Source organism: Hyaena hyaena, unplaced genomic scaffold, assembly GCF_003009895.1.
Source record: "Hyaena hyaena isolate Hyena2069 unplaced genomic scaffold, ASM300989v1 scaffold_126, whole genome shotgun sequence".
Classification (NCBI taxonomy): Eukaryota; Metazoa; Chordata; class Mammalia; order Carnivora; family Hyaenidae; genus Hyaena; species Hyaena hyaena.
Window position 1 is genome coordinate 2,633,849 of NW_024080759.1, and position 9,173 is coordinate 2,643,021.

Here is a 9,173-nt window from a genome sequence, read left to right on the forward strand (position 1 = left end):
ATCTTAATCTTATATCCACTCTATTAAGTAAGTAATACTAATCATTAGGTTTACAAATGCAGAGGCCAAGCTTACAGAAATTGAAAACCTCGTGCAAGATTATACAACCAGTAATTTACAGAACAGTCATTTCTCCAGTTCTGTCTGGCCCTAGTGTTCATTTTCTTTGTATGGGGACTGTAAAACATAAGCTACTAGGCTTTGGACTCAGACTGCCTGGGTTCTTGGGTAAGTTACTTTATCTTTGTCCTTTAGTTTCCTCATCTATAAAATGGGTATAGTGAAAATAATAACTATTACTATTTATATTTGCAAGATTGCCTAAAAGCCTGAAATAATGTTTATAACACACTTGATGTATAGTGAACAGAGAATAACTATCCCTCATTATTACACTTCCCAACATTGTGAATCTGAAAGATACCAGCTTTAGAGAGACTGACATGAAAAAGTAGGGTGTGGCAAAGAATGCAGTGTTCATCAGACCCCAATTCTTCTTCCTCTTGGAGGCATTGTAGAACATATTCCCAACTTCCCTGCAGTAAGGTGAGGTCATCTGACTGAGTTCTAGCTAGCAGAACTTGGGTAGAAGTGACACACTTTTAGGCTTGATTCTGCCACTGAGGACTTGTTCCATCCTCTATACTGAATCTGCCCCCTTTCCTCCCCAGTGGCCACTGCCCCAGCCCAGGCCTCCGTCGCAGTAGTGGTAGCTGGGCCATCAGCACGTCTATCTCTTGGTATAATAATACATGACATGAAATGCAAGACTAACTGCTACTATAGGAATGACCTTATATCAATCTAATTCATATTTATGAAGCACATCATTCACAGCCTTCAGTATTTTGGTAATAATTATATACTATTTTAATTATTAGTGACAACAAGTTTTCTTCCCCACACTACAGTGGGTCAAGCCATCTTTGCCAAGAACAATCTGAGACTTCTTTGCTCTACATTTCTCTCACTTCCAAATACCTCAAAAAATTTAACAAAAACTTTGTCTGCATATCTCCAGTGATCCTCAACCTAATTTCAGATTAAAATCACCAGGGAGCTTTTCAGAAAACACACTGGTTCTCAGGCTCCAATTAATTTAGACTCTGCAAGTACTTTTAAATCTACCCAGATGGTCTGATGTGCAGCCAAAGTTAGGAACCCCTGCTTTAGTCCTTTATCCTGAAGCATCCTTCCCTTTCCTCTCCATTTTTTTGTATTGGAATCCTACTTATTCAACTTTCTATTCAAATATAACCTCCTCCATGAAGGGTTTTCCAAGCATCTTTCCTCCCTGGTCAATATGGATTCCCTGCACTGTGCTTCTAGGGCATTGATTTAGCATTTTACATGTTAATTTTCTGTTTCCCCAGAAAGATTGTGAATTCCCTCATGCAAGCTGTCTCCTATGTCTTTTTTTAATCCCTAAGGCTTAACAAATTCTATTTGTTGAATTAAATTTAACTGTTCAGGAAGTGGAACAGAAGTACTATTAACTTCCTCCTCAAAAACATTTAGAGTAACAGATTTTTTTTTTTAAATAGTTTATTGTCAAATTAGTTTCCACATAACACTCCGTGCTCATCTCCACAAGTGTCCTCCTCCATGCCCATCCCCCCACCCCCCCACATCCATCAGTCCTCAGTTTTTGTCAGCATTCAAGAGTCTCTCATGGTTTGCCTCTCTCCCTTTCCCCCACCATTTCCCCCCTTCTTCTCCCCCATGGTCCTCAGTTAAGTTCCTCCTAATCCTCCTATACGTGCACACATATGATATTTGTCCTTCTCTGCCTGACTTATTTCGCTCAGCATAACACCCTCAAGGCCCATCCATGTTGCTACACATGGCCAGATTTCATTGTTTCTCATTGCCATGGAGTATTCCATGGTATAGATAAACCACATCTTCTTGATCCATTCATCTGTTGATGGACACTTAGGCTCTTTCCACGTTTTGGCTATTGTGGAGAGTGCTGCTATGAACATTGGGGTACATGTGCTCCTATGCCTCAGCATTTCTGTATCCCTTGGGTAAATTCCTAGCAGTGCTATTGCTGGGTCCTAGGGGAGTTCTATTGTTAGTTTCCTGAGGAACCTCCACACTGCTTTCCAGAGGGGCTGTATCAGTTTACATTCCCACCAACAGTGGAGGAGGGTGCCCATTTCTCCACATCCTCACCAGCATCTAGAGTTCTCTGATTTGCTCATTTTAGCCACTCTGGCTGGCGTGAGGTGGTATCTCAGTGTGGTTTTGATTTGTATTTCCCTGATGAGGAGGGATGCTGAGCATCGTTTCATGTGTCTGTTGGCCATCTGGATGTCCTCTTTGGAGAAGTGTCTGTTCATATCTTCTGCCCTAGAGTAACAGATTCTTAATTAGTTAGTGGATCATAGCTGGTTTCAAAAATAAAGCATTCCATGATGTTAGTACACTCTCCTACTTCAGAACAAGCCTCAAAAGGCTTAGAGCCAAAAGAACAAAGAAAGGAGGCAAAAGGGTACCTCCTTTCTTCTCTTGGTGAGGGGCAAGTGGACATTTACCTATAGTCCCTTGTTAGACAAAGTGTGGTCAATGAACCAGCAGCATCAGCATCATTGTCTGGGAAGTTTGTCAGAAACGTAGAATCTCAGTCTTCACCCAAGACCTACTGATTCAAAATCTGATTTTAACTAACTCTTACACCATTCATGTGCACATTAAAGTTTGAGAAACACTGCCATCCACTTTCTCTTCCAACTTCTCTCACACTTTCTGTTTTACTCTGAAAAACTGCTTTCACTATCTGGAGATTTCCCCATGGAATCTATGAATCGCTATTCTGCAAAAATGTGCCATTCATCTACTTCAGTGTTTCTAAACTCTAACAACATTTCAAAGTCACCTGGGGTGCTTTTAAAGGTATTGATACCTGGGCCCACACCCCTAGAAATTCTGATTCAGCTGGGCAAGGAGATCTGAGCCTTGGTATTTTTAAAATCACTGATCTAGTCCTTGTTTCCTGTCTTCAAGAAGACATTCTCAAACTAGTAATTTTATCTCTTGCATGAATTCTAATACTCCTATTAATTTATAAAGGGGATATTCTTTAGTCTTCCTTGAAGTCTACCCCCAATGTCTGACAATCCCTTTGTCAAAAGATTAGAGGGCTTGTCCATAGAAGATTTTTATCCCCTTGAGCTCAGTAAGAAGCTCTTCTAAGATGATCACTCTATCAGCGACCAAAGGAGAGACTAGTTTGGGCATCAAACCAAATACAATCCAGTATGAATCTGGCAATTGCAACACTTTGATTTTTCCAAAATATACATTTTTTTACTAAATAAAATTGCTTTTACTGTGTCTTCCTCAGCCTCGTTTGGTATTTTCTTTTCTTTTCCTAAAACATGGGCCAAAGTTGGGGTTAGGAATAAAGTCTCTTAGCAAATGGCAAGAAGTTACACAGAATGGTCAATATTACATATTGGTGGCCAAAGGAAAGTGCTGGCTAAGAAGTCTGTCATTTTATCCTGATCTTCATCTTCATAATATTTCCTTTTTCTCTCCTTGGACTCCCTGAAGAAATAAACATGTAGGAGGCTACCTCTGTTTGGAATGCATAAATGGAGCATCTTCTGAAATGCTGACATGATAAGGGCTCTAAGCAAGACATTTCACACAACTCTTAGTGAATCTGAAGGAACTTGCAAGAATTCCTTAAGCCTCATGAAGATTAATGCTCTATTATGTTCTGTGAACCTGGGGCAAGAATTGGAGCTGAATTTGCAGACAGCTTTGGCAGATTTATGTCTACCCCTGAGATGAATAACATACATGGTATTTTAGAAGTAAATTCTATGTAAAGTCCATCACAAAGCACATGAAATCACTTCATAATAGGCTGCAACATAGTTAAATCTCCCTTAAGCACTGGGAGCCTCCTTTAATTATTTCTTAGAAACAGCCCACGATCCTGGAATTAAATTCTGAATCCCAGGCTGAACTTTGATTCTGTTCACTAACCAACTCAAGTTGGTTAAACTTTTGTATGTTTTTTGTGACTTTTTTTTTTTGCCTCACTTTTCTTTTTAATTGAGATACAATTGATACATCCCCCCACTTTCTTAGATGAGCCAAAGCCCACCAAGAGCCAAAGAATGAAAATGCCATTGGGAAGAAAATGTGCATTGTTTTTATTTTGTTTTGTATTATGAGCTTCATTCCAACTATATTGTCTCTAAACTTAAGAAATTTACATAACTGTAGAAGTTCATCTTATGAACATTTAATATAAAATCCAAAGAACATCCATCTCATCAAAACGAATAAACAATCAAAATTACTCACCCAACATATGTATTCTTGTCAGATTTTGTGGATTTATTGGAAACATGTAAATTTGAAGCCATACTTTTTACTACATGGATAGTCATTCTTAACTTGATGTCAGGAAAGAAAAATATTGTGATTTGCTATTAAATATCAAATCATAGTAGTTCAGCTCCAAGTTAGAATGACATACTCCATTAAAATCTATATTTTCTTCTAAAATTGCTAATGGAACTTTCCCCTGAGCATTCTAAAGTCTCTTATCAATTCAAAAATATTCTCCCTGATGTGGTCTTTTATACTCCAACCCAGCTCTCAGAATAGCCTTTCCCCAAGAAGAAAGACTTCTTTGAAGGTGTGGCATTCTGTCTCTTTGACCAGACTGGTTAGCTTGTTAACTGTTGACCAGTGAGCCTTTCTCTCATATCTGGCCTTAGCCCCACCCTGGGTCTGGTGGAGCACACTGACTTATTTATTTTGAGACAAAATTAAGCCAGATAGAGAATTGTCATGGGAGCGAGAATATGAATATGCTGACCCTGTGGAGGAAGTTGGTGGGAAATCAAGGTTTTGTCTGAGGCCAGGCACCATGGAGCGTGGATCTAGCAGAGCTAAAGCAAGCATACTGACCTCAAGGCCATTCTGAGTCATGGGGCTCTGCCTGGCCTTTGTTTTGCAAAACACCCAATGATGGCCTGCATTTACCTTGTGCAGTCTGTATGCATGCTTTCTAAAAATGAAAGCTTTATCCATTGCCCTTTAGGTGATTGGCAAGTTGTCATCACCCTTACTAAGATCATATTCCTCAGGGATTTGTGAATACTTTGGACAGTTACCAATACCTATTTGGTGGTGGCAGTGGCAATATTTAGGCTGCTACATTGGTTCAGCTAAATAAGCCTGAACACATGTGTTGCTTCTGTAACTTGGGACAGTAGTTTCTGTTTGTAGTTTACAATGATATGGATGTCCCTTACCTCGTGACCCCCTCCAACTGCTCCCCCGCTGCTCTTTCCAACCGCCAGTGACAGTTTGGTGCCTCAGCATTTGCCACCATGAGGCCTCCACACTTGTATTTGGTATTCCAAGCCACATGTCTCAATTTATTTTTAGGGTATAATGAGTCTGACCACCAAATTCCAGTCTAGCATTTACCTCTTGCTCTGACAGGTGAAAGTGTTAGCTAATTAGATAAGTGTTAGATAATTAATTACTCCTATGAATTAATTAGACTAATTAACAAGTCTGTTTCCAGTGCAAATTCTGTCAGCCAATGGTCTCGATCACTAAGGGTGCCAGGTAATGCCGGCAAAGATGTATAGGCCCCATGTAACACGTCCTCAGGACATTAAGGCAAGTGGTCATCATATGGGTGAAATACAGAATAATTTTGTGGAATTTATGAAAGCAGAGTACTGATTAATATCTCCTGGATAGTCTTCAATTATTTTTCCTAGTTTTCAATTTTTTTAAGACTCGATCCTACTTTTCTGGTAGGTTGTTCCTGGATTATTTTTTTAACTGTATTACAAAAGGCCAATCACCTAAATGGCAATGTATAAAGCTTTCATTTTCAGGAAGCATGTATACAGACTGCACAAGGTAAATGCAGGCCATCATTGGGTGTTTTGCAAACAAAGGCTGTGTGCTAGACAGAGCCCCATGACTCAGGATGCCCTTGAGGTCAGTATGCTTGCTTTAGCTCTGCTAGATCTACATTCCACGGTGTCTAGCCTCAGACGAAACCCTGATTTCCCGCCAACTTACTCCACAGGGTCAGCATATTCATATTCTCGCTCCCATGACAATTCTCTATCTGGCTTAATTTTGCCAGTACAACTTTGATGTGGAGAGAAGAAATCAGAGTCCTGGTGTGCAACTGTATGACATTAAGGTCTCTCTCCATTTAATATGCTTTCTGCTTAATCTGTGAGATGGTGTAGACATAGAACCACACCCACACCCAGAAAACAGTGTTCTTATCACTCTGTGGAGGGGCCTGGCTAGGAATTGGGGCTACCAGAACCTTGCTGTAAGGACTAGACATCCACCTTATGCCAGACCCTGGGCTAAATTCTGAGAACACAAAGGAAATGAGATGGACAGCATCTGCCCTAAAGGCATTTAGACTCTGGTGGGAAAGAGAGATGAACAGGGTTATCCTAGTTATAATATACTTTAAAAGTTTACACTTAAAGGATTGGCATCTTAACTCTTTTAATAGAGAGTGCAGTCAAATTGGGCTCATCACAAGACATTGCAGGGCTTATAAAAATATTTTTTACTTCATCACACACTGTAAGTTTAATAGAATACAAGTTTAAAAGTAGCTTATATTCTTCCCTTCTTTCAGTGCAGTTGGTAAGTTTTTATATATGTGTATTTAAAGTCTAATTTTAGACCAAAGGTGGGTCCACCTTTGGACTCGCCAGGCCTGCCTCCTTCAGAGCATGCCTTGGTGCTCTTTTCCTCTTTTTCCAGACCAACCCATTCTGCCCTGGGCCCAGAGCCTCTGCTCTGAGAGTGTCTCTCCATCAGACCTCTACCAAAGGTCTTCTCAATTCACCTAAGGCTGCACTCTCTTGCCCAGGAAACAATCACACACAATCAAACATACAACCCTAGAACCGTCCTCACAGCCTGTGGGAGATGGAGGTGGCAATGCACAGCAAAGTCCTCATATACACCCTTTTCTTTCATCTCTCTTTCTGCAGCAGGTCCCTCGTGGTGAGAAAGGGGCAACTAAGAGTCCCTACTTCCTGCCATCCCAGCTCCCCCCCACTCCACTATTTGGCCCATGGTACCACCAATAGCTTGCAAGAGCTCAAAAATGTTTTAAGTTATTCATTTGGATGCTAAGCAGTTTATTTTTTCATTTATTCATTGAACAAATATTGACTAAGCACACACGATGCTCTAAAAACTGCCAGAGACACGAGTATGACTAAGACAGTTCCTGCTTCTCTGATTTCTTCCACAAAAATATTGACATTGCATAAATAGAAAAGACACAAGTTATCACACTTCTCCTACTAAGCTTATCTATGTCAAAACACGTTACTAAATGTATCTTCATCATTCCATTTTTATTCTTTCTATTTTTTAAAAATATTATTTATTTTGAGAGAGTGGGTGCAAGCTGGGGAGCAGAGAGAAAAGGACAGAGAATCCCAAGCAGGCTATGTGCTGTCAGTGTAGAACCCAACGTGGGGCTCTATCTCATGAACCTTGAGATCATGATCTGAGCCAAAACCAAGAGTCAGATGCTTAACCAACTGAGCCACCCAGGTGCCCCTATTTTTTAAATTCTAGTAAAACACACTATTATATTCTTAAATTTTTTTTAACATTTATTCATTTTTTAAGAGACAGAGAGAGACAGAGGGTGTGAGTGGAGAAGGGGTGGGGGGGTTGGGCACAGGATCTGAGGTAGGCTCCAGGCTCTAAGCTGTCAGCACAGAGCCCAATGTGGGCTCGAACTCACAGACTCTTGAGACTGTAACCTGAGTTGAAGCTGAACGCTTAACTGAGCCACCTAGGTGCCCCTATACAGTGTTATGTTCTATTCTTCATATGTAATAACTAAACTGTATTGAGTCTTTAGATATTAAGTGTTTACCTTCTAATACATAGACTATAGCTGCCTCAAATCCTTTTTGGAAGAAGGGAGGTATAGAAAAATAAACAATTGTTTCCTTTATGGTATAGACATGTTAGAGCTTAACATTTGTATACATGTGCAGGGAAAATGCATCTTATTTTCTATTAGCCATCCAATCTCTCTCTATGCCCATCATCGTGAAAGTTGTGGCAGATGGTGGTGACTTTAAACTTGCCAATCAGGAGCATCTTCATGTCTTTGTTTTAGACCATCTCATTTAGATGGCTTGTTTCTTTCAAGTACATGTTTTCCTCCCTCTTCCCACTGCTCCGATCTAAGATGACACACAGTGAATGAGGTGGGTGGGGAGGGGTTTACTTGGTTTCTTGACAGTAAGGAAGAGGAGGGCTCTGGGATCCATGTGCTCAGGTCGTTGTCCTGGGAGATGGCAGATCAGGCACTGCCCATTGAATTCTTGGGAGGAACCTGTAGCTACTTGGGTTGGTCCACAGGTCTCTGAATGGGGTGACTGAAATGCAGCTAGCCCCACCTAGCACTAATGGGACATTATGCTGGCACCCGCCCCTGAAGTCTAAGTGTTATTTGTCTATTTGTCTCCAGGCTTAAAATCCCCTTTCCTTGTGGCCTCTTTGGTCAGTCCCTGTACCCCTGACAGCTCACTGGTGGCTGAGAACTTCTGCTTCCCTTTGCGATAGCGGTCAGGAACATTGAGGCCCCCGTATGCCAGACGTAGGCTTTGATGTTGTCTTGGGCTGTCTCTCCCAGTTCCTCCCTGTCCACCTATGCCATGCTGGATGGAGATTCTCCTGCAGACTTGCAACCTCTTCTGGGCTACATCAAACGATGCAAGCTTCTGGCTCCAGTGTCCCCAGGCTGATCTATGCCTAGTTGGATAGTTACATGGCACTTTCTCCCTGGCATTCATCCCTAGAGGTTGATGGTGACCAGGGACCCTATCTGAACTTCTTGAACTACTTCTCTGCTCCCACCACCGCAATTCTCATTACAAGGAGGTGAAGTCCTTTTAGGACCTTTTCTATCTGACCAATGTGAGATACCCTTATATCATATACTGAATTCTCCCAGGCTTCTGGTAATCCCCATATTCAAGTTCATTGGACCTAGCTCCTATTATGTTAATGAAAACAAACATTTTTAAAATTTTATTGTTCCTCACTGCCTCCCTAGGGACTCAAACTTCCTGTTAAAAAAGTTTTAATTCCCTCATTTAATTCCCATTGCCCAG

The 9,173-nt window shown here is 40.9% G+C and overlaps 1 protein-coding gene across 1 annotated transcript in view; it reads right to left on the reverse strand.

Annotated features, from left to right (window-relative positions):
- The window catches only part of UPP2 (uridine phosphorylase 2), a 33,655-nt gene extending 28,293 nt beyond the window's left edge, over positions 1-5,362 (reverse strand). The window contains 2 exon segments of the mRNA XM_039237567.1: positions 601-736; positions 5,283-5,362. Of these exon segments, the coding sequence (XP_039093498.1) occupies positions 601-736; positions 5,283-5,362 (216 nt within the window).
- Between the last annotated feature and the right edge of the window lie 3,811 nt (positions 5,363-9,173).